Source organism: Erythrolamprus reginae, chromosome 5, assembly GCF_031021105.1.
Source record: "Erythrolamprus reginae isolate rEryReg1 chromosome 5, rEryReg1.hap1, whole genome shotgun sequence".
NCBI lineage: Eukaryota > Metazoa > Chordata > Lepidosauria > Squamata > Dipsadidae > Erythrolamprus > Erythrolamprus reginae.
Genome location: NC_091954.1, coordinates 22,697,125 through 22,723,860, shown reverse-complemented (window position 1 = coordinate 22,723,860; position 26,736 = coordinate 22,697,125). Strand labels below are relative to the sequence as shown.

The 26,736-nt window shown below is 41.2% G+C and overlaps 1 protein-coding gene across 3 annotated transcripts in view; it reads left to right on the top strand.

Moving 5' to 3' along the window:
* PALD1 (phosphatase domain containing paladin 1) overlaps nt 1-26,736 on the top strand; it is a 185,089-nt gene that overhangs the window by 147,963 nt on the left and 10,390 nt on the right. For all 3 annotated transcript variants that reach the window (XM_070752215.1, XM_070752214.1, XM_070752216.1), the window contains exon 19: nt 1,171-1,326. In XM_070752215.1, the coding sequence (XP_070608316.1) occupies nt 1,171-1,326 (156 nt within the window). The remainder of the gene's footprint in view (nt 1-1,170; nt 1,327-26,736) is intronic.

Here is a 26,736-nt window from a genome sequence, read left to right as displayed (position 1 = left end):
TGCAAAGGTCTTCAAATTTGGCAAGCTTAAGGCTTGTGGACTTCAACTCCCATTCCTGAGCTAGCATGACCGGAAGAGGAATTCTGGGAGTTGAAGTCCACTAGTCTTAAAGCTGTCAAGTTTGAAGTTTGTAAAAAGTGTATATGGTTGTAAAAAATATTCTGCTTACACTGGTATTTTATTAAATAATGTATTACTACATCATTTGGTTCAGAATACTTTTATCCTTGTTTTCCACCTCTAAAATCTAGGTCCGTGTTATACTCGAAAAATAAGGTAGATACTGAGAAAAAGGGAAGTTAAGGAAGCAGCATTGCTTAAAGAATACTAAACCTAGGTAGTTGTGGGACTATAATACTTCTAGCACAGGATATTTTCACACAACTGTTCTGGACTATCACTATACAAATCTCTGTATTGTGCGACACATTGTATGTCGCTTGTATCTCACTCAACTTTTGTATGTTTGTATCTCACTCAACGTTTGGCACAAATTTTAGCTTTATAGATTGTTAAACTCTATAAGAATTTATGTCATAGCGAGTTGAATCTAGGAACAGTTCTTCCAACTGTTTTTTTTTTTACTTAACATTTTCTAGAAAGGTCAGGGTTGTGTCTGAAATTTCATGCAAAATGTGTGTTGCATTACTTCTGAATTGTGGATCTTTCGGATACATTATATATATGGTGTGTGGGTGTGGGTGTGTAGGCTTGTATGTATGCATTAATGTATGAAATCTCCCATCAAATTGAACTTAATCCATTTTTGGCAACAATGAGGACATGGTCAATGAGTCCATGGAGAGGGGCGACATACAAATCCAATTAATCAATCAATCAATTAATTAATTAATTAATGGTCTGCCATTGCTGATGGCAGGATTTTTTTTAAAAAAAATCATCCTAGTACTCTCTCATCCAAATGTTAATCAGGTCTAATCAAACTTTGCTTTTGACATCAACCATAGCTGAGTAGGTGCTAAGGCATCACTCATCCCAACTGTTCTATAACTTTTGATCAAGAAATAATCCCCAGAATTGTGTATGAGCTGTTACAGTTGTGTTTTGATTTTTTTCCCCAAACTGGTTGTTAAAATGCAAATGCCCATCTAAAAGTTGAAGGGCATCTGATTCCCACCAATAAAGCCTTTTTAAAATTACTGATTTCAGGGGAAAACTGCAAAGGAGGAAGCAGAGATACAGACCTTGCAGCTAAGGAGTCTTCAATTCTTGGAACGTTATATTTATCTCATTCTGTTCAACGCGTATCTTCACTTGGAGAAAAAAGACTCCTGGGAGAAACCTTTCAGTATCTGGATGCATGAGGTCAGTAGTCTTCAATGCCAACTGATAGCACTTAGATAACATTTTGTTGATTTTTGATTTTGATGACACTAATGCTAACCTTAGTGAATAGGGGAGTTAAAGCAGGCAGGAAATTTCTCTATCTGTAATGAATTTGCTCTCAACAGAATTCATGGTCTATTTCCCCTTCTCACAGTTTAGGTAGTCTAAACTTTATACCTAATCATGTAGTTCCTAGATGCAGTTTTTCAGATCAGAACTGGTTGAGTTGTATACATTGTTTGATATATTTTGAAGCAGTATAATATTCTCTCTGGATCCTTAGATAAATACTTGATAGGACGCAGTGAGAATCTGGAACTGAAAAATCAGTTTATCAAAGATCAAGGTAATTAAGTTTAATAGGGAAAGTAGTGTGAACTTGAAATGTAAACATAAATATTAAAAAAAAATTAAAGCAAGTGGATTAATTTTCATACCTCGGTATTATGTTTATTAAATATAGGAACGTTGGGAAGAAGCACCAGCTGCTCATAGAATAGTTTGTAATATGTGGTTTGTTATGAGAAATAATGTTTGTCAAGAGAATAAAAAAATGCCAGTAATATATTTTGTTAATATTTTTGTTAAGTTGAATGCATTGGGAAGAAGTGTTCATCGTAAAATAGGAAGCGAATGGATCAAGAATAAAGGGAGGTGTAAATTAATATGGCTGGAATACCCAAGTGGGTAACGGATACAAAAGAAGTCTGTTAAAATAGTTTAATCATAGTTTGATCATATAGAGAGTATAAATGAAGATGGAATTGTGGTATGAAGGGTAAATGTCTTAGGAAGAAAGGAAGGACTGAATAAAGTGTGATTGGATGGAATTGATGAACGGAGAAGTTTAAAAGACAAAATTACCAGATGAATCAAAGTATCAATACGATAGAAGCAAGGATGATATGCAAGGACAGAAAGACATGGAGAAGATGTGGTGTGCACTGCTGTAAGCTTATTCCTCCTCTGTTTAGTTTCTTTGGTTTGTTACTTTGTACCAGTGGTGGGTTGTTGCCAATTTGGACTGGTTTGGCCATAACTGCTGACCGGAATTTGCTCTCGCTCGCCGAACCGGTGGCGATGGCCAACTGGCCACCCGAACCAGTCCTCCATTTGGCTCTTCCTGAAAGCGACTTGGAAAGAACCTTATGCACATGCCCAGAGGGTCATTGCGACCAGGGGTGTGTGTGCGAGAGTGAAGCACGCGCGCAAGTGCAAAACATGCACTTCCGATGCAAAGTGAACTGGTAGGGAAGGTACTGTAAATGGAACCCATCCCTGCTTTGTACTCAATTTTCCATAATGTTCATATGACAAAGGATGGTGGTGGACACTATAAGTGGTGCTATAAGGCAGTTGAGTATCCATAAACAAGTGGAAGAAGAAAGAACCAGCAGCCTCTGAGGTTTGTTCCTTGGTTAGAGGAAAGCCATGAGTATGCCATGATTGTTGGAACTGGGAAGACAGTAAAGAGAGGGAAGGAAAACAGGTTGACAGAGAGTGATTAACACATGCATTAGGTGGATTGGCAGGCTTCAATGGAACCATCCAAGCATGTCTTGGGCATCTTGCAGGAACTTAACAAGCTTCTGGGTTATAGTTCTCAAGTAGACTTTCCATGCATATAAATTTGTCTTGCTGGATTTGGCATTTTAGTCCACCCATCAAAACCTCCCCAAGGACCTGAGATTTGCAGACATTGTTGTTTACTACATTAAAGATATTTTTGCAGTATGTACTGTTCCAACTCAAGCTGACTTTTGTAATTGATTAATAATAATTTATTCTCAAGGGATGTTCCAGATGGTTTTGGATTGTACCTAAGGAGCCTATTACTATTTGTACTACCTTTGTTTCCTTTTGCCATAATCACTCTACTTCTATTTACAGTTCTTTTTTCTTTGTGATTTTTGTCCAGTTCTTTCTCTCTTCCTCTGTCTCCAGGTACTGCAATGTCCACTATACAAACTTTTTTTGGGTCTGTCTTATTGACACTTGTTAAATCTGGGGTGCCGTACAGCAGAGACCTGTTTTTGAAATCTAAAGTCCCAGAACACTTTAGTTTCTTCATTTTTTATGACTTCATCTGTGTTGTAGTCCCATCATTCCTTCCTCACAGACAACTAATATTTCTTGCAGATATTCCAATGTGCAGTAGCTGCTGCTGTTGCCATGCCTTTGTTTATAATGCAGTCTTCTTGCAAGAGCACTTCTTGTCTTCTCAGTTCTGGTTTTATGTGCATTTGTTTTTAAGGCTTGGTCTTGCGTAGCCAGAATTATCCTCTTTGTCTTTTTTTCACATTTAAAACATGGATCTTGGTGCTCAAGAATAATGTTCTACATGCTGCATGATCCTGCCATCATAGTTCCCTCTAAGCTGAGCAGTGAGCAATGGCTCACTTAAAAATCATCATCAACTCAGAGTTTTTCAAACCTGCCCAGAAGCCGAGAGGGAAAGAGTGAGAGGGAAAGAGTGCTGCCCAGTCCCAAAGGGACAGCCGCTCAGACACTATACTTTTCCGCCCACCCCCCAAAAAAATTAGAGGGAACACTGCCTGCCATGCAGCAATGTAGTTTTCCATCAGTGAGATAGCTTTGTCGAATAATTACTATTGACCATTGGATGATTATATTAAATTGGGCAAGTATAAAGACTTTTGGACATTATAGTAACAGAGAGGATCAATCTTTCTTTATATATACATATATATACAGTGTGGAACAGTGAGGTGGCAAACCTTTATAGGAACAGCATTTTGTAGTCTTGATTTTTTTTGTTTCTAAATTTACATGGCTGCTCTCTTAATCTGAATCATTGCTCAAAGCTGTTTGTAACTTTCAAAGAGATCCTTCACAGGCCTAAAGAAAGACCCTGTTTTCCATCCCCGGTCATTATTGTTAGGGCGGAATGCATTCTCCTTGCATTCCTTGTAGATTCATTCCCATGAACAACAGCTGTTCTTGTAAACTGTCCATGATGTCCATTATTTCTCAGAATATTTTTATTGAGTAAGCCTCTGTGACAAAGAGCAAAGGCTAAACCAAGAGGACCAGGAACTGTCTGGAGCTTCTCACCACAAGCCAGAAGTTTTAGCAGCTGTGGACAAGCAAGGGGATAACTATTTTTTGAAGCATAGCCATTTTAATGAAAGTGATGGGGAAAATTGATGGGCTACAGTTTTCTTATTCCTGACTGCTAAATATCTGCAGCCCTTGTTCTCTTTAGGGAAATGCCTAAACTTCTTTACTGGATATACCAGCTGAAAGAATTCAGCTAACTTCTTGTAATCATGTAGTCCCAGGGTTTAGCTGCAAACCCTAATTCTAAAGAAGACGTGTAAGCAAGACATCTGATCTTAGATCTCATCAAAAATCTTATTATTTGGATCTAGGAAACCTCCATCTAAACATGGCAATTTCATGTACACCAGATGCAAATTGGAAGTAGGGAATATGCTTTGTTTTTCTTTGTGATAACTATAAATCATTAAGTTACCATCTTATTATATAGTGTGCTTTGACCCATTAGTTTTTCGTGCTCCATATCACCTTGCCAATTGGAATGGAGCACTTTGAACAGTTCACTGTTCCACTTGGCCAAACTCCATAGAAAAATGATTTAACAAGTGTGCTAAGGTAATGTAAATCCCAGCATGGAAATTTTGGGAGTTGTATTTCTGACACACCTAGGCTGCAGAATGCCAGGCTGTTACTTGATAAATGATGATGAAATATATCCCTTCGTTTAGAATGTTATTTCTTGGGACAAAGATCAGTCGTGTCCATCACAGGACAACAAGTAACATGTGTGCAACAGTTCTTTGGGGGAACTAGTACAAACCACAGATAAGTGACGTTTGATTCTCTTTATTGTACCAAAACCTCCAGAAAGAAAGAAAACTAAAGCTCTCTCTTCTTTCCAGGATTTTCCTATAACTCCTATAGACTCTTACCAATCTATCTTCTCTTTCCTTGTTCGTGTTTATATATTTCTATGTTTCTGTGTTTCTTATTTTCATAGATTTCTGTGTACTTATGTCAATTTCTGTCTACTTATGTCATGCTTTATTCCTATGAATTTCTAATTCTTTTTATTCTTTCTCATTTTTGATCTTCTATAGCAGTGATGGTGAATCTTTTTGGAACTGAGTGCCAAAAAAGAAGCATTTTGCACATGTTGGCAAGGCTTCTGGCTACTGCCACATATGCGCACATGCCAATCAGCTGGCTGTCGCACATACACTGGAAAGTGGAAGACCAGTTCTTGGAGTTTCTAGCACTGCTGCATGCACAAAGGCCAGCTTATTGTCGCGTGTGCATGCATATCAGAAACCCAGAAGAGGAATGGCTGATGCCGCATATGCCAGGTGACATGGCTCCATATGCCACTTTGGGCACGCATGCCATAGGTTCGCCATCACAGTTCTATAGATAGGCTGTTGTACTAATATTTAAACTTAGCCACCACTCTCTTTGCCTGTTTCCCAACTGTGGAAGGCAAAGATATTGGTTGTTCCTCTGTTGTTTCAACCTTTAGCTATCCAGGTTTGGCTGCCTTGATTCTGAGCTAGTTGTTTTCTAGTGGTGGAAAATATTCTTTACATGCTAAAGTTTTTAGGTTTAATCCAGTTTGATAGATTGTTTAGGGATATATCCACAAAACAACTTTAAGACAGTGTATGGTGTGAGTAGTAATAGTAACGGATTGTTCAGACACAGACACCAGTACAAAATAGATATATTATGTACAGTAACAAGGTAGAATAATCTCTTTACACTTCTAATCACAAATACAATCTCAATATCCAATACAAACCAGTTAACTTCTGCACACAGCTCTAGACATAAAAGTAACTAACAGGAAAAAACTCCCCCCAACAGGAACTCCTTTGGCTCCTTTTTATGGCCAACTGTGATCCAACTCTTAAAGGTATATCATATAAACATACATTCATAGTTTATATGTATGGTAACCCAATACACAGTACTTCTTATGCAAAAAACCTGCTGAAACTGTAAAGAGCCAGTCTCCATCAATGTACAGAGCAAGTACAGAACAAGGTTGCTTAATTCTGAGATTCCATAGAAATCAGTTAACTTTTCCAAATCAAGGTATCAGATTTGTTGAAGAATATCAGAATAGCTGCCCAATGAGAGAAGCCCGTCTTCCTGCAAACAAAAAGAACATGGTTTGCTGTAAGGGTTAAGTTAAAAGAAACTTGAAAATTGTATACTGCGAAATATAGCAGAAGCATCCAAGCTCTAACCAACATCGTGTTAGGAGTTCCAGATAATTACTGTTCTGCCCCCCAGTTACAAACATATAAAAAACATACCATTTGAACAAACTTGGTTTTATCAATGAACCACTGCTAATTATTATTATTATTATTATTATTATTATTATTATTATTATTATTATTATTATTATTTAAATTTGTATGCCACCCCTCTCCATAGACTCGGGGTGGCTCACAACTATAGTGGCAAAACAATGTAATACAAATCTAATAATTTAAACTAAAAACCCATAATTTAAAAACATGCACACAACACACCATACATAAACAATATAGGCCTGGGGAAGTTATTTCAGTTTCCCCATGCCTGACTGCAGAGGTAGGTTTTAAGGAGTTTACGAAAGGCAAGGAGGGTGGAGGCAGTTCTAATCTCAGGGGGGAGCTGGTTCCAGAGCTGGTTCCAATTAATCTTCATTAGAAGCTGACATAAATTCAGACAGTCTTAACTCAAAACAATGCAGTTAGTTCTCACGTAATGTCCAAAAAATACCCAGGAGTCCTCCTTGATAAGAAATCCGGAGCAGAGAAATAGGGATTCACAAAGCAATTCATGAGAGTAAATTATTGTTTCCTTCAACTTTTCAGCTGCCTTTACTATTCTTAAGTAGACTAGGGGAGTGGCTAATTACCTCTCAGTCTTACTCCGGAGGAGACCTCCTCTGGAGTAACCATTTTTGTCTCTTGGCATTAAGAAGAGGAGAAGCTTCTTTTTCCTCATCACTGCTATTAGGTGTTGGAGGTACCAAAGGCCTTGACTGAACCTCTGCTTTTGGCACCAAGTCCTCGCTATCTTCCCCACTGTCTGACTCGGGTGCCGGCTGCACAGACTACTGGCGTATTACCAAGTTGGTTTCCTCTTGAAAGGGATCCGCTATCAGCTGCACAGACTGCTGGCAGGCCTCAACACTTATTGCTTCAGAATAAATCAGACAGGCAGAAAGCTGAGAGGCATCGTGACATTTACTTTAGTTATGTTTTAGAGCTACTGTTTACTTGCTAAAATAGAAACACTTTGTGCTGGAAGGAAGCCATTTATTTCTAGTCCCTTACATCTCTATCTCTATCATGTTCTTCCCACCAGACATTTCCATTTAGGGCTTCTTCTGATTATGTTCTTCATTTATTCTCCATTGGTCTTATGCTCAAATGTCCATGCCTCCCACACAATGGCCCATCCCTGTTTTCTCCAGAATGCCCCCCAAATTGCTTTCATATGCTTTCCCTCCTGTCAATCCTTTTAAGGCATCCCTGGCTGTCACATCCAAAATCTAATTTTGTCCTGGAAAGAAAGAATTGTGGTTTGTCCGCAAATGAACTTGTTGGTGTTTCAGTGTCTACTTTCCTATTGTTTCACCGTATGACTTAGAAAGTGCAAAATACCTGACACAAACTTGCTAGCTCTTGTTTCAATAGCTATTGCTATTCTACTCTTTTCCTTTTGTTTTCCCCAAAAAATACAAACAGAAAGAAGAAATGAAAAATAACCTGGATGACAAAATAACATGCATTTTATTATGTCACAAAGAGCCACTGAGGAGCAAAGTGTAAATATGTATCTTGAATCTTATTAGTAGTTTTTTCCCCAAGGTTGAATAATAATGTTTGCTTAATAAATCTGTATAATAGTAAGTTTTATGCACATTCTTTACAACAAGAGGTTTTAGCACTGATTTTCCGTTTGAAGTTATCCCAGAGAGTTTTGTATCAAATTTAATATCGATCACCTAACAGGACTCAAATACGCCTTACTACTGACAAAGTTAAAAATGCTAAATTAATTCTAAAAAATTTGTGCTTTACAAATGCCAACATTTAAATGGATAAATACAATAACTTTCCAGTTTAGTCCATAATGGCAATTTGTTCCCCGTCACCACACAAATTTAGTCCAATAAAATACTGAAACCAAAATGAAATTCAAATAACATATTAAAATTAAAAACTCTAGTAGACTCAAACATTTCCATTAAAAGTTTCCGATCACAATTCAAAGTGTTGGTTATGACCTATAAAGCCCTTCATGGCACCTGACCAGATTATCTCAGCGCCTTCTGCTGCACGAATCCCAGCGACCAGTTAGGTCCCACAGAGTGGATCTTCTCCAGGTCCCGTCAACTAAACAATGTCGCTTGGCGGGACCCAGGGGAAGAGCCTTCTTTGTGGCTGCCCCGGCCTTCTGGAACCAACTCCCCCCAGAGATTAGAATTGCCCCAACCCTCCTTGCCTTTCGTAAGCTACTTAAAACCCACCTCTGCCATCAGGCATGGGGGAATTGAGATCCTCTTTCCCCCTAGGCCTTTACAATTCTATGCATGGTATGTATGTTTTTATATTAATGGGTTTTTAATCATTTTTAGTATTAGATTACTATTGTACACTGTTTTATTGTTGCTGTTAGTCGCTCCAAGTCTCCGGAGAGGAGCGGCATACAAATCAAATCAAATCAAATAAATAAATAAATAAATAAAAAGCAAGAATATTGAAAATCTCATGATTATTGATAATTATAACTTCAGATAGGGAAAATCTATAGTTATTTGTATTTTTAAAATCCTTACTATTTTATTAATCTGCTTGAAATGAGCTTCAGATAGTAACATAAAATGCCATGATTAAATATGCAAATCCTGAAGTAATATTCCTTTTTGCGGCATTTACCCAAACACATTGGAAATTTTAAACCATCTGCGTCCATTGAATTTCACTGGAGATGAACGCTTTGACACATTTAGAACTACAAATGATGAATGTTTTCTTGGAATAATTCTCCCTGTCTTTTAAAGAATTCAAACCACACTTAAAGCCCTAGTTAATTTCCACAGAAACAGTAGAATTGCGTGGGAGACATATGAGATGTACAGTGATCCCCCGCTCGTTGCGAGGGTTCCGTTCCAGGACCCGCCGCAACGAGCGGGTTTTCGCGAAGTAGCGCTGCGGAAGTAAAAAAACACCATCTGGGCATGTGCAGATGGTGTTTTTACTTCCGCAGCGCTAGCGAGGAGCCGAAGATTGGGGGCGGCGCGGCTGTTTTAAAACATCGCCGCCGGCATGGGGGGCTTGCCAGCACCCCCGGACCCCCAACCCAGGTTTGGGGGGCTGCTAGGAAGCCCCCCATGCCGGCGGCGACATTTTAAAACAGCCGCGCCGCCCCCAATCTTCGGCTCCTCGCTAGCGGGCAGGCAGGCGGCGGACAAGCCGTTCGCTGGCTCGCGCTTCCCAGCTGAGTCCTGAAGCGAATTCGCTTCAGGACTCAGGTGGGAAGCGGCGAGAATGAACGGCGTGGGTGTGGGACGCGCGAGCGGGTGGCGGACAAGCCATTCGCTAGCGTTCGCTCTCGCCGCTTTCCAGCTGAGTCCTGAAGCGAATTCGCTTCAGGACTCAGGTGGAAAGCGGCGAGCGCGAGCGCTAGGCTCGCGCGTCCCGCGCCCACGCCGTTCATTCTCGCCGCTTTCCAGCTGAGTCCTGAAGCGAATTCGCTTCAGGACTCAGATGGGAAGCGGCGAGAATGAACGGCGTGGGCGCGGGACGCGCGAGCGGGCGGCGGACAAGCCGTTCGCTAGCGCTCGCTCTCGCCGCTTTCCACCTGAGTCCTGAAGCAAATTCGCTTCAGGACTCAGGTGGGAAGCGGCGAGAATGAACGGCGTGGGCGGGCGAAGGGCGGGCGGCAGCGAGGAGTTTGCGTGGGCGGTGGGGAAACTCCTTGCTGATGCCCGCCGCTTGCCCTCCCGCCGCTTGCCCTCCCGCCGGGCGCCATCTACGCATGCGTGCCCATAGAAAAAAGGGCACGCATGCGCAGATGGTGTTTTGACTTCCGGGTTCAAAAATCACAAATTACCCTGTTCGCAATGGTCGGGGACGCAATAACCGAGGGATCACTGTATTCCAAATAGGCGAACAACATGATCAAGCATAAAAAAAAACACCTTTAATGTCACTACATTTTTGTATAAAAAACACAAAAAAATCAATGAAATATAGCAATGCAATTTGTAAGGAATAACAGTTTATGTTTAGCCACTATATACTTGCAGTGTTTTCTGTTTATCCAATGAAGGAGGCAATGACTTCATCCAGTAAACAATAAGCAGCTACAGTATAAGGGACATTCTTGACAGTTTACATTTGTAAGAAATTTTTTAATCACTGAATTGCAGCACATGCTCAAAATCAGAATTGGAACAAACCTCCTCAGTTCACTTCAGATATAATAATATAATCCATATGTGATTTACCAGATTGATTTTTGGATAGCTTTTTTGACCCATCTATAATTTAATACAGGGCTAAAAACCTTATTGCTGTGGTGAATCACCGCAAACCGAGTCCTCTGCATTTCATTTCATTCTGCAAATTATCTTTGTCACTTTTCCTACATTGAGGTCAATATAGTCCCATTAGAATGTGGAAAGAAAATAACATGAGATCAATTTTTCCTTCTTTCCAACAAGAAAGGTAATGATTCATATGAGTATCTCCTAAAGCAGAGAATACAATCCACATTTTAGAAAGTTCCAATATTTGAGGGGCTGCCACAAAGAAGAGAGGCGTCAATCTATTCTATAGAGCAGTGTTTCCCAACCGATGTGCCGCGGCACACTGGTGTGCCGCGAGACATGGTCAGGTGTGCCACGAAGAAATAAGCTCAGCTTCTGGTCTCGCAACTTTTTGCGAAGAGAAAAAAGTTGTGAGACCGGAAGCTGAGCTTGCTTCTTTGCGCCTTCCAAGTTTTCCAGCAGCTGCGGCGCCCCACCCGGCTGGAGCTTCCCTGTCAGCAGGTGAGCTTTGGGGCTTGGTGGGAGGGCAGCAGCAGCGGGAGGGCGGCGCGCAGCGGGAGGGTGATGGCGGTGGCGGCAGCAGCGGGCAGGAGCCATGCCGTGGGCCGGTGGCAGGGTGGTCCCTCTCTCTCTCCCCCTCTCTTGCTTTCTCTTTCTCTCCCCCCCTCTCCCTCTCTCTTTCTCCCAGTAGCCATGGGGCGACGTCAGGGTGATCAGCTGTGAGGCGGAGCTACGGAACAGAGGAACAGAGGCACCGACGGCGGCGGCTGGAAATGCTGGAATTGCGTGGCTGGCACTTGCCTGCTGGCTGGACCAGGACGGAGGCTCAAGCCCCACGTCCATGCCCAGCGCAACGCCAGAAATGTACGGCATCTAGCCACCGCCGTCTGTGCCTCCGTTCTGGAGCTCCACTTCACAGCTGATCACCCTGCCGTCGCCCCACGGCTACTGGGAGAAAGAGAGAGGGAGAGAGGGGGGAAAGAAAGAGAGAGAAAGATATAGCAAGAGAGGGAGAGAGAGAAAGAGAGGGAGAGAGAGAAAGAGAGAGGAAGAGAGGGGGGGGAGAAAGAGAGAGAAAGATATAGCAAGAGAGGGAGAGAGAGAAAGAGAGGGAGAGAGGGGGGAGAGAAAGAGATAGCGAGAGAGGAAGAGAGGGGGGATAGAAAGAGAGAGAAAGAGATTGCAAGAGAGGGAGAGAGAGAAGGAGAGAGGGAGAGAGGGGGGAGAGAAAGAGATAGCAAGAGAGGGGGAGAGAGAGAGGGAGAGAGGGGGGATAGAGAAAGAGATAGCAAGAGAGGGAGAGAGAGAAAGAGAGAGGGAGAGAGGCGGGAGAGAAAGAAGGAGAGAGAGGGGGTAGAGAAAGAGAGAAAGCAAAAGAGAGAGAGAGAAAGAGAGATAGCAAGAGAGATGGAGAGAGAGGGGGGAGAGAAAGAGAGAAAGAGACAAAGACAGCAAGAGAGAGAAAGCAAGAGAGAGAGAGAGAAAGAGGGGGGAAGGAGGGTGAGGGAAAGACAGAGAGAGGGAAGGAGGGCAAAAAAGAGAGGAAGGAAGGGAGAAACAAAGAGAGATGGAGACAGAGGGGAAAGAAAGAGGAGGGAAGGGAGAGAGAGAGAGAAAGAGGGAGAGAGAAAAATAGAGCGAAAGGGAGGAAGAGAGATATTTTTTGTCCAAACTTTTTTTTACACACACACACACCGCCCCCCGCCTCCGCTCAATGTTCCCCAGGATTTTGTAAATGTGAATAATGTGCCGCGGCTTTAAAAAGGTTGGGAAACACTGCTCTAGAGCACCTGAGGACAGGACAGGAAACAATGGAAGGAAACTTATCAGGGAGAGGACCAACCTACAACGAAGGAGAAATTTCCTGACAATGAGAACAATTGCTAAAAATAAGAAATCTACTTTTTAATCCCTAGCCCGTTTCATAATTCTATAACATTTATTCTGTGATGACATTCCATTCACATTTAATGACATCAAGACCTTTTCACCCATTCCTTTCAGATATGTTTCTCTCCTCTGTAAAGCGAAGCATATTGGAAGATTCTTCATTTGTAGTTTTAAACCCCCACCCAAGTGCCCCTCCCTCAACATTCCCCCAAGGGGAAATCAATGGAAAAAACCTCCATTGGCTACAAGAGGCACCCATGGCTTTGCTATCCCTCAAGTACGCTCTAAAAAATTACCCATTTAAGTAACAAATAGTGACCCTCAACCCCCCCTCTATTCCTTCCTTTCCGCTTATTAAGTATTGAAGGGGAAAAGAATACCCAAAAAGCTAATCAGCTGGGAACAACAATGCCAGTTATACAATCCAGTGTTTACTTCTTTCTTTGACGTATAGCTTGCCCCTCCTCCTTCTTTTCCTTCTCTCGGAGTAAAACTAGTTCCTTTTCTAATGCAACGATTCTCTCCTCCTTCGCAGACTCTTGGCTGGTAGGATCTCCTGTAGATAAATCACAAGTCGCATCTCCTGTTGCTTCTCCCCCTTCAGCTCCAGTTATCTCCTTTGTTGACGTTGCCTGCTGTCTCTAGTCACCATGGGTGCTCCATCACTGAAGATTTTTTAAAAGTTTGAGAGACATTTATCTGAAATAGTATAGGGTCTCCTGCTTGAACAGGGGGTTGTACTAGAAGACCTCCAAAGTCCCGTCTAATTTTGCTATCCTTTGAGCCATCCTTTTCAAATCTTAATGCTTCCTATTTTGCCGAGGTACAATTTTTACACAGTCTTGACCTAACAACAAAATCCAGAGTTCATGTTGAAGAAATTTGGTCTAGAGGGAGAGGGAGAAGGAAAATGGATTTTCTTTTAGATTTTTTTTGAATTTTTTTGAATTTGAATCGCATTGTTGAGAGATGACAGTATTGGCACTCGATGTGGTGATGGTGCCCTCCGCAGCTGGCCCATCCTGGAAGTCTGTCATTAGGTGTGTTTGCTACTTCACACTTTTTGAGACAAAGGCGGAAAACTTCCTCATCGCTGTCAGGTGAGAAGTCTCACGCCAAACTCTCACAATGCATGTCAACCATCTTTCATGTGCTTTTCAGGCTGCTCGGTTGCTGTAGTGCCTCATTCGACCTAGTGGATGCTTCGGCTGCCCTGGCCTCATCCAATACAAGCTGGAGAGTGAAGGTGGTCTTTGAAAGTAACTTCCACTGGAGGTTAATGTCCCAAATTCCACAGATAACTCAGTTGAGCTGTAACTCATCTAGATTGCAGAACTCATAATGGGCAGCAGATTTGCGCAGAATGGCAATGTATTCATTAATGGACTCCCCCTTCTTCTGGTTCTGCAAATTGAATGTGTGCTGCCACACAAATTTGGAGGGTGTTGAGGATAATGGGTCTTGAGCATTGTCTTTAGGGCAGACCAGATGACCGTCTGGACCAGCATTGGTTTGGTAAGTGCCTGGGCACTTTCATGTGCAGTAGCTTATGAGGTCATTTGCCTCCATAAAGCATTTGAAGCTGGTCATATAGTTGTCCCAGTGCTCCTGTGCCTGGTTGAAGTGACTCGGCGGGGCATGCGTCATTATGTCAGCTGAGTTAGCGCTTCAGAAAGGCCATTTGTCAAAGACTTACTGCCCCAGGCTGGATTGCGAAGTTGTCAGCTTTTTTTTGGCCTATCTGCCTTCCAATCCCACCCTCATCGCCAGCGTTAGGGTGAATGGAAGAGGCAGACAGAAGTGGCTTCAGAACAACAGCTGTTTATTTGGCATCTATTTAGAACCCAGCAAAGGCTCTGTCTGACAGCCAGCCCTTTTATAGGGAGCTGCCAGACAGTCTAGCCAATCAGCAGTCAGTATTTTCCCTCCAGAATGGAGGACCTGGCTGAAGCCTATGTGCTTCAGTCTGAGAATGTAACAGTTATGTTATTTATGTAGTTACTTACCAAGCACATCTAAATTATATTAAAATACCGAAAATCCAAATAAACTGACCACTCTTTTTGTATAGCAAAGAGCACTCATCTCCAAACAAACTGGTAATTTGTACAAGTCCCTTATCAGTTCTGAGATACGTAGCTTGTAGCTGTGAGGCAATTCACAGTCCTTCTTCTTTCACAAAGTGAAACACACTTTGCTCTGGTTTAGTTTCAAAGCGGGGAAAATCAGTACACAAAGGTCGAAGTCAGCAAGGCAGGCACGAAACACAGCGATCAGATAATCCTCCACAATGGCCAAACCCACAGGCTGCTATTTATAGCAGCCTCACTAATTACCACAGCCCCACCCAACCACAGGTGGCCTCATTTTCTTTGATAATAATCTCTCAGTTGTTGCTGCCTATGCATCACTCTCCGCATGCATGGCTGTATCATTAACTCTTGTTCCGAATCCAAGGAGGAGCTAGATAATTGATCTCCTTCTGACCTGTTTGCCACACTCTCCTCCTCCCTGTCACTCATGTCTTCTTGGGCAGAGGAGCCTTCATCAGCAGATTCCACCAGGAGCAAAACAGGCCTGCAGCATGTGCATGTCTCCCCCACATCCACAGTCCTTGGGGTAGGAGCTAGGCCAGAGCTAACCACAACATACATATATATATATATATATATATATATATATATATATATATATATATATATATATATATATATATATACTGTACATACATACATACGCACACATACACTCCATAGATTCAATTCTATGTTTGTAAAATTTATTTATTTTTCTTATTTATTTATTTAGATAATTATTATTGCAGATAGATTTTTCTATTTTGAAGGAAGAACATCATAAAACGTGACTATTTAAGACAGTTTAAAAAAATTATCTATTGTTGGGCACACTGTCCTAGTCTAAGATGAGTTGGTCATACTGTAGCTTTTGAACAAATAGGACAGGAAGTGATTCAACTCTTCAAAGCTAAATTAGATTACAGTCTCTAGAGCAGGCATGCAGTCAGTGTATTCTTTGGGCAATAAAAACATCACTTTTTTTCCAAGCCCCTATAAGTGTAGTGGAGTGAGGGAGGACTCATCTGCATCCTAGAATAAGTTACTGGCCCTATTTTTGGAATACAATCCTTGGCACACAAGAAAAACACAGTGTGGCCCCAACGAAGCTTTGCACTCTGCTGTCTGAGATGAGCTCATACTAAGGAAACGAGTGAGGTCAACTGCAAAGCCTTTCTGGTTTAGAATCCCCCCACCCCTCGGCCCTTAGCCATTAATAATCATCTAACGTATCTGCCTTATTCTGCACAAAAGACCTTTCGATGTCTTTGTTTCATTGCATCATAGAAACATAGAAGACTGACGGCAGAAAAAGACCTCACGGTCCATCTAGTCTGCCCTTATACTATTTTCTGTATTTTATCTTAGGGTGGATATATGTTTATCCCAGGCATGTTTAAATTCAGTTACTGTGTATTTATCTACCACGTCTGCTGGAAGCTTGTTCCAAGGATCTACTACTCTTTCAGTAAAATAATATTTTCTCATATTGCTTTTGATCTTTTCCCCAACTAACTTCAGATTGTGTCCCCTTGTTCTTGTGTTCACTTTCCTATTAAAAACACTTCCCTACTGGACCTTATTTAACCCTTTAACATATTTAAACGTTTCGATCATGTCTCCCCTTTTCCTTCTGTCCTCCAGACTATACAGATTGAGTTCATTAAGTCTTTCCTGATACGTTTTATGCATCTTTGGCTTTTTTCTCTCTTTTATCCTTGAGTACTCAAATCTTTCCGAACTATGGTCAGTCTCATCTTTAACTTGGAAAACTGTCTGGAAGCAACAGGGCTGGTCCTTGTCCTTTGCTTCTAATTTGAAACGTTTTTTGGTATGTGCAGCAGTGGTGAAGTTCAATTTTTTTTTACTACCGGTTCTGTGATCGAGGCTTGGTGGGCGTTGCTTGGCAGGCATGGCAGGGAAGGATACTGCAAAACCTCAATTTCCACCACACTATGGGGCCAGCCAGAGGTTCTGTGAACTACTCAAAATTTCCGATACCGGTTCTCCAGAACCTGCTGGATTTCACACCTGATGTGCAGGGAACTGCGGAGACAACTATTACTTGGGAGAAACCTGTGTTTACACAATTAACTTCCAGTTTAATCCACCTGAGATGTAAAGGGCAGGATTATGTTTTCTGTTACAAGTATAGTTATCCTACGTGGGGCAACAGTGTGCTAGTATTTAATGAAGAAAATACACATAATGTAGAGATTATTGCTGCAGTATATACTCATTCACATGGATCGGAAGTTCTGTTCAGAAGGTACAGAAAATATTTTTTATTAGATAGCTAATAGAATCATGTTACTTAGTTGAGTTTTCATTGTAGAACCAATTTTAAATACAGTGGTAACTCTACCTAAGAACGCCTCTCCTTAAGAACTTTTCTAGATAAGAACCAGGTGTTCAAGATTAATTTGCCTCTTCTTAAGAACCATTTTCTACTTAAGAACCCGAGCCCGGAAACATTTCCCAGGAAATTTGAGAGCGGCACGAAGGCCCGGCCAGTTTCCTGCCATTCCCCCTGTGTTTCTCTCTCTGGCGCAGTGTATAGGAGGCAGCTTTGCGCCACGTGATTGGGAGGCGTGTGCTCCTCCTCGCCACCTCAAAGTTCCTCTTTTTTTTAAAGCCTTAAAAGTTGCGGATTTTTTTGATTCACCTCACCTTCTTCCTTCGACAGCGACTATCCTCCTCCTCTTCTTCCTCCTCCTTCTCCCACCTAAATTCCGAACTTTTATTTCTTTCCTAATGGAGTTGCATGCATTATTTGCTTTTACATTGAAAGGTGAGACCACATTTGGAATACTGTGTTCAGTTCTGGAGACCTCACGTACAAAAAGATATTGACAAAATTGAACGGGTCCAAAGACGGGCTACAAGAATGGTGGAAGGTCTTAAGCATAAAACGTATCAGGAAAGACTTAATGAACTCAATCTGTATAGTCTGGAGGACAGAAGGAAAAGGGGGGACATGATCGAAACATTAAAATATGTTAAACGGTTAAATAAAGTTCAGGAGGGAAGTGTTTTTAATAAGAAAGTGAACACAAGAACAAGGGGACACAATCTGAAGTTAGTTGGGGGAAAGATCAAAAGCAACATGAGAAAATATTGTTTTACTGAAATAGTAGTAGATCCTTGGAACAAACTTCCAGCAGACGTGGTAGATAAATCCACAGTAACTGAATTTAAACATGCCTGGGATAAACATATATCCATCCTAAGATAAAATACAGAAAATAGTATAAAGGCAGACTAGATGGACCACAAGGCCTTTTTCTGCCGTCAGACTTCTATGTTTCTATGTTTCTTATGGGAAAAATTGCTTCTACTTACAAACTTAAGAACCTGGTCATGGAACAAATTAAGTTCTTAAGTAGAGGTACCACTGTACTTGCCATAGTTTTACACTACAGAGGAACTGAAAGCAACACCTGTTGTTTATCCACTCTATTTCACTCTCACAGGAACTGTGCACCTCTCTACGTAGCAGTTAGCACTAGCAGTTAGTCTTCTATATCACTTCACAGTGTTTCACAGCCCTCTCAAAGTGGTTTACAGAGTCAGCATAATGCCTCTAACAATCTGGGTCCTCATTTTACCCATCTCTGAAGGAAGGAAATCTGAGTCAACCTTAAGCCAGTCAGGATCAAACCCCTGGCAATGAGCAGAATTAGTCTGCAATCCTGCATTCTAACCATGCATCACCACGGCTCTTAATATACAACCATTGCAGTCATTTTAGGGCTGTATCTACTAAAATGTACCCACAATTTCAAATAAAGATAGTTCCTGACTTATTTGACTAAACCATTTGTTTAGTGACTGTTTGAAGTTACAATAACCCTGAAAAAAAATAACTCGTGACTGGTTTTTATACTTACGACCGTTGCAGCATCCCCATAGTCATGTGATCAAAATTTGGGCACTTGGCAACCATGGCTGTCTAAGGAATCCTGGGAGTTGAAGTCCACACAACTTAAAGTTGCTAAGTTTGGAGATTTTAAGGGATACCATTTGGATTCTTACCGACTTCAGAAGGACGAAGAGCTACTGTGGAGAAACCAAACAAAGGCTTTAACTGTGAAACTTGTTACAATGAATGTTAGTATATGAGTTTTATCTCCTCCCTGGAGCTCTGTATTTTCTAATGGGATGTAGCTCATTAGAAGGTTTTTGGAGGTTTTCAAGGAAGAGACTGGACAGGCATTTGTCTGGAACAATATAGGGCAGTGATCATCAGTTGATGGACCATGGCCACTGGTGGTCCGTGAGAAAATTTTGGTGGTCCACAGAAAAATTATTTGTATTTCTATATTGCACTAAATACTATTTATCTTTAAAAAAAAATCTGATTAGTGGTCCGCAGGGTTTAAAATTATGAATTTAGTGATCCCTGAGGTCCAAAAGGTTGGTGACCCCTGCACTAGACTGTTTAGAGTAAAATTACTGATATTCTTGGACTTACAATGCTGTCTTGCTCTAACTTGAATGGATATTTGAGACACTTGAAGAGCACCAACTTATCTCCTCTTAGTTAGATAGACCACCAGATCTCAACCATATGCATTCATAGTTTTTATTTATTTATTTATTGGATTTGTATGCCACACCTCTCCGCAGATCTATGGATAGATCTTACTAGCAGTCCATGCCTATCTGTTAGATATGGGAAACAATGTTCTGGTTTCTGGTAGAAGTTTAATAATCACAAATAACTCTCATTAAATGCATCCTTTCATGAATAAAGCAACTCCGTTTATTTCTCTGCTCTCCTGTATTTTCAACACATTCCAGATATCACTCAGTCCGTTATCTCTCTCTTAGCCGCATTCTGTCACATTCCTTTTCCTGCTTCACTTAGACAAGATTTATTTCCTAACTACATAGCTGTAAAAAAGACAGCAGCACTGACTAAATACAATACAAAATACTTGGCTTACTTTAGTGTGGCAAAAGCACCTCCATATTTCTTTTCAGCAATGTTGAAACTCCACCCTTCTTCTCCACTAGCCCCCTGATGTGCCAAATACCTCACTACAATATTTAACCCATTCCTCTCCTTAATATCTTCTTCCAGACCTTTGTTCTCTACATTTCTGAATCCTTCTGAATTTAGGATTAACCCAGCACGGGTCTGATTCTCCCTCACTAGATCCTGAATTCATAGCCCCATCCTGTGGCTGGCCTCCCACCTGTTCTACTACCTGTAACCCCGGGCCCCCCACTACTTCATAAACACTATCTGAATCTGAGTCCTCAATATCTTCATCATCCTCCAACTGATCAAGAGTATGTACAACACTTAATGAATCAGGAAATTGGACGTATGACTCCCAATATGGATCACAACATGGCTTCCAGAAATTTTTCACAATAGGAGGGTGAAAAAAAAGATTTTATAGTCAGCAACACAATTGTGCCCTTTACACAATAAACTCTTTTTTTCCCCAAGAGCAGGATAAATGTGTGCAGAGGACATTCTTTCTCTCCCTGCTCAACCCCTTTCATGAAGTACGTTCCTGACCTGTACGCATTTCAGTCCCATCTCTCTTTCACCCACTGGATTAATGTCGTTTTCCAGCAAATCTCTTTAATCGAGAATAACCAGACCGTGATTGTAACCACAGCTGGCAGATTCCTCTTTCATCTCTCACCAAGGAGATCAAACATGCCAAGATGAATTTGCAAAGCTAACTGAGACAGAGAAGAGATGAAGCTTTCCCATCATATATACCAGGCAGGGGCTCTTTGCTCACAGCTTACACAAGCAAGAAAAGTTGAGCGGCTAATCTCAAGGGAACAGATAAAATGTGTTTAAGCAACCCATTTGCTGCCCGCTCACCTTCTCCCATTCCAAGTAATTATTTGCTTGGTACTTCTGCTGGGCGATGCCACTGTAACGTTAATCACCAGAGCTACATTTCAAGGGCTGTTAAGCCTATTAAGAATCATTTGAGCACCCAGCGGAGCTTATTAAAGGATGCAGGTGTTTCTGAGGGTGGGGTCTCTTTGTGGACTCTTACTTGAATGCCTGGAATCCAACAGAAGTTGATAATGCTAATTTTTATTTTGCAGATTCCATTTAAATCAAATCAATTCCATCCTTGGCTGGTCCTTTACCAATCCCTTTTAGCTGTTATTATGTTTTGACTAGAAAGAAATAAACAGAGAGCTTGGTGGAAGAACAGATGCTCGGCAGCTGGGATGACTGGACATCGTCAATGAAAATGATCTCTGATAGAGGGAGAGATAGAACATAGAATAATGGGGTATATTCTAACCTTTAGCTGTTGAAGTCAGCAATCAGATCCTTTTTCCATGTCCATCCTCATGGAGGACTGAGTCTCAAACTGGTTATAGAGGCAAGATGGTGGCTGGATGTATTCAAAATTTGATTGACAGGCTCAGTCCTCAATTGGGATTGGACAAGGAAAAGCCTATCTGAAGTCTGACTCCAACCACTACGGAGAATAATGGGGTTGGAAGGGACCTTGGAGCAGGAGATCCTATATCAGTAGCCTCCAACCTTTTGGGCACCAGGGACTAATTCCACAAAGAGAGGTTTTTTCCATGGACTGGAATGGAGGGTGTGTGATTTTGTGTACTGCCCGCATCCATGGCTGGAGCTTCACTTGCTTGCATGGCCCAGTTTCTGGCATGACATGGCCTGGTGCCAGTTCATGGACCGAGTGTTAGGGACCTGCAAAACTCTTTTACGATTCTTTAAAGACTGGTGCAGAAAGTTGAGTGAGGCACGGTGGCTCAGTGGTTTAAAGTCACTGGAGAAGGGGTTTGCGTCCTCGCACTGCATGATGGGGTGAGCTCCCATCACTTGGCTCAGCTTCTGCCAACCTAGCAACTTTGAAAGCATGTTACATGCAAGTAGATAAATAGGTACCATTTTGGGTGGGAAAAACAACACTTTGAACATCAGCGTGAATTCAACCGATGCCCGACCTGCCGTAATACGATGCTCAAATATGAGATGACATTGGTAGTGGGATCGTCCTAATTGTCATCATTATCCATCTGAATATGGAAGGAGTTCACCCCCAGTGGTGCCCTCTGAATATCGTGCGAGCATGAACCAAAAGGACTAGCAATCATCATCAACCAAATATCTAGGTCCTCAGCAGTCTGGATTCAGGCCCGGCTACAGCACGGAAACTGCTTTGGTCGCGTTGATGGATGATCTCTGGCGGGCCCGGGACAGGGGCTTGTCCTCTGTCCTGGTGCTCCTTGACCTCTCAGCAGCTTTCGATACCATCGACCATGGTATCCTTCTGCGCCGGCTGGAGGGGTTGGGAGTGGGAGGCACTGTTCTTCAGTGGTTCTCCTCCTACCTCTCCGGTCGGTCGCAGTCGGTGTTAGTGGGGGGTCAGAGGTCGACCCCGAGGTTTCTCCCTTGTGGGGTGCCTCAGGGGTCGGTCCTCTCCCCCCTGCTATTTAATATCTACATGAAACCGCTGGGTGAGATCATCCAAGGGCATGGGGTGAGGTATCATCAATATGCCGATGATACCCAGTTGTACATCTCCACCCCATGTCCAGTCAACGAAGCAGTGGAAGTGATGTGCCGGTGCCTGGAGGCTGTTGGGGCCTGGATGGGTGTCAACAAACTCAAACTCAACCCAGACAAGACAGAGTGGCTGTGGGTTTTGCCTCCCAAGGACAATTCTATCTGTCCGTCCATTACCCTGGGGGGGGGATTATTGACCCCCTCAGAGAGGGTCCGCAACTTGGGCGTCCTCCTCGATCCACAGCTCACATTAGAAAAACACCTTTCAGCTGTGGCGAGGGGGGCATTTGCCCAGGTTCGCCTGGTGCGCCAGTTGCGGCCCTATTTGGACCGGGAGTCATTGCTCACAGTCACTCATGCCCTCATCACCTCGAGGCTCGATTACTGTAACGCTCTCTACATGGGGCTACCTTTGAAAAGTGTTCGTAAACTTCAGATCGTGCAGAATGCAGCTGCGAGAGCAATTATGGGCTTCTCCAAGTATGCCCATATCACTCCAACACTCCGCAATCTGCATTGGCTGCCGATCAGTTTCTGGTCACAATTCAAAGTGTTGGTTATGACCTATAAAGCCCTTCATGGCACCGGACCAGAATATCTTCGGGACTGCCTCCTGCCGCATGAATCCCAGCGACCGGTTAGGTCCCACAGAGTTGGCCTTCTCCGGGTCCCGTCGACTAAACAATGTCGTCTGGCGGGACCCAGGGGAAGAGCCTTCTCTGTGGGGGCCCTGACCCTCTGGAACCAGCTCCCCCCTGAGATTAGGATTGCCCCCACCCTCCCTGCCTTTCGTAAACTCCTTAAGACCCACCTTTGCCGTCAGGCATGGGGGAACTAAAACACCTCCCCCTTGCCCATGTTGTTTTGTTGATTGATTGACTGTGTGCCTGTTTTTTATATATACTGTTTTTATGAGATTATTAATTTTAAATTGTAACTAGATGGGTGGGCATTGGATTTGGTATTATGTACTGTACTGTTTTTTATTATTGTTGTGAGCCGCCCCGAGTTTGCGGAGAGGGGCGGCATATAAATCCAATAAACCTAAACCTAAACCTATTTTGTCTTAACATTGTAGACTCCTGGCTAAAATAACTTTACCATACATTGAAAGTTGAATTTTTTAATCTTACCTGCTTATCAAGGGGCTGATATTGCACATCTATATTCTCGTGTCCTCCAGAGAGATTTATCTGATTGAAGAATATAATTTTTAAAAAAATACTTTATTGATTATTTACATTAAAAAAGATTAGGTATAAACACTACAGCAATACAACATTTACAGGTTGCATGAAATTACTTAAGTTTTTATGCGTAGGCATCCTTCGGAGAAAGAAAGAAAAGAGAAAAGAGAGAAGAAAGTAAAGTGTAACAACAAAGAGGGTTACAACATACATACATATATACATTCAAGACAAAATAAAGCATTATGCTTTATACATGAGTTATCTTGGTATCAGAGCTTAATATTTAAACCTGCTAGGTTGCAGGCTAATTGTTTCATGCAGCATATTCATTTATAATATATCCTTCTTATTTGTTATTACATATACATGTTAATTTATCACTAACGTATCCATTTCTATGTAATTGCTTTTATTTCCTCTATATTTTTCCATGGTATAATAGTGCCTTATAGTAGTAAGTACTACTAGAAGAATATAATTTTTAAGGAGCCAATATGAAGTTGTGTGTAGGATGCTGGATGAGGATTGGGAAGACCCCCATTAAATCCCAGAAGGCAGCTAGGACAGTCACTTCTTTTTAGGTTTAATCAGTGTTAGATTCCACAAACAAGCCAATGGGATGTTACACTATGCCTTCACTGTAAAAAGTAGGGAAATGTAACATAAGAGGACTCTGCAACTAAGTGGAACACACACAGAATAAACAGCAGACATGAATTTCTACATTATTTCATCAAGCTGCAAGCTCTTGTGGTTCTTAGTTAATGAAAAGGCAGATGCATGTTACACTGGTAATCACATTGGTATCTTTCATTAATCTGCTAGTGAAACTGAAGTATTTTTTCAATTTATTCTCTGACTTGCATGTGTGTAACCAGCTTTTTCTTGTGACAATAAAACAGACCTCATTTCCAAAATTCATAGCAGACCGACAATACGGTCATATTCATAATTGGCCCATCTACAGTGGCTACAGAAGGTCTTCATTTAATAATCACCCATGTAGTGACTGTTCAAACATATGATCTGCCTGAACAAATGGTAGTTACAACAAAACTTCATATGCATGTGCATTTTAGCATTCTATGACTGTGTGGCTGCAATTTGCCACATTCCCAGCTGCCTTCCCACAAGCAGAGTCAATGTGAAAGCTGGTGGGAAGTCACAAATCACATCTTGTGGATGCTCATTTAATGAACCACACAGTCCTCATTTAATGACACCAACTGGGACTGCTGGAAGCTGACGGTAAGCATTTGGTTATGTGGTTTTACAATTTACATGTTGCTTAACAATGTAGTAACCAGTCTCAATTAGCATTTTAAGTGAGGATTACTTGTACTCTGATGTTAGGAGAGTGTACATTTATGAGGCTACAGGTACTGTAGTAAAGTTGAAGGAAAATAACATTTTTTCTTCAGTAAAATATAGGAGTAAAAGATGCTACTCCTAATTCAGTAAGTCTCAGTAAAATTATCACACATTAGAATAGAATAGAATAGATTTTTTATTGGCCAAGTGTGATTGGACACACAAGGAATTTGTCTTGGTGCCTATGCTCTCAGTGTACATAAAAGAAAATATACATTTGTCAAGAATCATGTGGTACAACACTTAATGATTGTCATAGGGGTCAAATAAGCAACGAAGAAGCAATATTAATAAAAAACTTAGGATATAAGCAACAAGTTACAGTCATACAGTCAACATGGGAGGAAATGGGTGATAGGAATGATGAGAAAAACTAGTAGAATAGAAGTGCAGATTTAGTAGAAAGTCTGACAGTATTGAGGGAATTATTTGTTTAGTCGAGTGATGGCGTTCGGAGAAAAACTGTTCTTGTGTCTAGTTGTCTTGGTGTGCAGTGCTCTGTAGCGACGTTTTGAGGGTAGGAGTTGAAACAATTTGTGTCCAGGATAGAATTAGTGTAAAGTTTCCTGAACATTAGGAATAATAGTAAGTCTAGGTCTAGGACATCTATGGGATGGCTTCCTGATTTCATTAAAAAATATATCAAGTGGTCTCTCAAACTAGTAAAGATGTGATTTAAAATATTTAGAAGAAACTCATGGACATAATATAAATTGGGTTTCATAAACCAGTTATTTCCAAAATTAATACTTTAAATCAAATTAATCATATGATGTAACAGTAGAATTTTGCTTAATAATAGCACTCCCAACCTATTTTCAAAAAAAGTGAAGCAGAAAAAAAGAAAATATATATTTACTAGTAGCTGGATATCTGTGCTTTGCTATGAAACTGAATTCCTTAGCATGGAGTAGAATGTCTAAACTCCCAGCCCGCCGGCCAGATGAGTCACGTGCTGGCCAAACCCACTGGCAGTTGGCACAGAGTTCTTTTCAGGTGGGGAGGAGGAGTAGAACATCTAACTCCTTAGCATCAAAGCGTGTTAATAATAATAATATAAGAAATAACTAATTATCATTATCATTTCAAAAAATCCTTTCTTAGTGAGCACCAGCCAAGTGGAACATAAGTGCCAAGTTTCAGGTTTGTAGGCTTTACGATTCTGGAGATTTTGTGATGATGCATGAGTGGTATATGGCTTTTATATGTATAGATTAAGAAAATGTATTTGGCTACCCAACTCACTTTCAGTGATTCTGATGAGCTTACAAGGATAAAACCCCAATACAAAACACAATACAACAACCAGTAATCTCTCCACGCCAGTGTTACCATCGACTGAATTACTGTGGGCTCTTGTTCCCTGCTTTCCTTAATGATTATATTTTGTTCTTGATATTTATTTGAATTTAGCTATTTATGATAATGATGTTGTTTTCTTTTTGTTTGTTTGTTTTTTTTCCAATTTTTTTATTATTTTTTTCATAAAAACAGACAAATACATACAAACAATAAACATAAAGTGGGGGTATATTTCCCCCGCTTCTTATGAAAGTATACATTCAAATATAGAAAAAGAATACATAATTAAATATATGTTAACTATTATAGTAAAAAAAGTTAATAAATTTGAGTTAAAGTTTTACAGATCTTGATGTGAGTGTTAAGTAGGGTTAGTATAACATAATTACCAAAAAATACCTTTAATATAATCTTAATTACTATAGTAAAATAGTGTCAAACCTTCAATCCAAACAATAA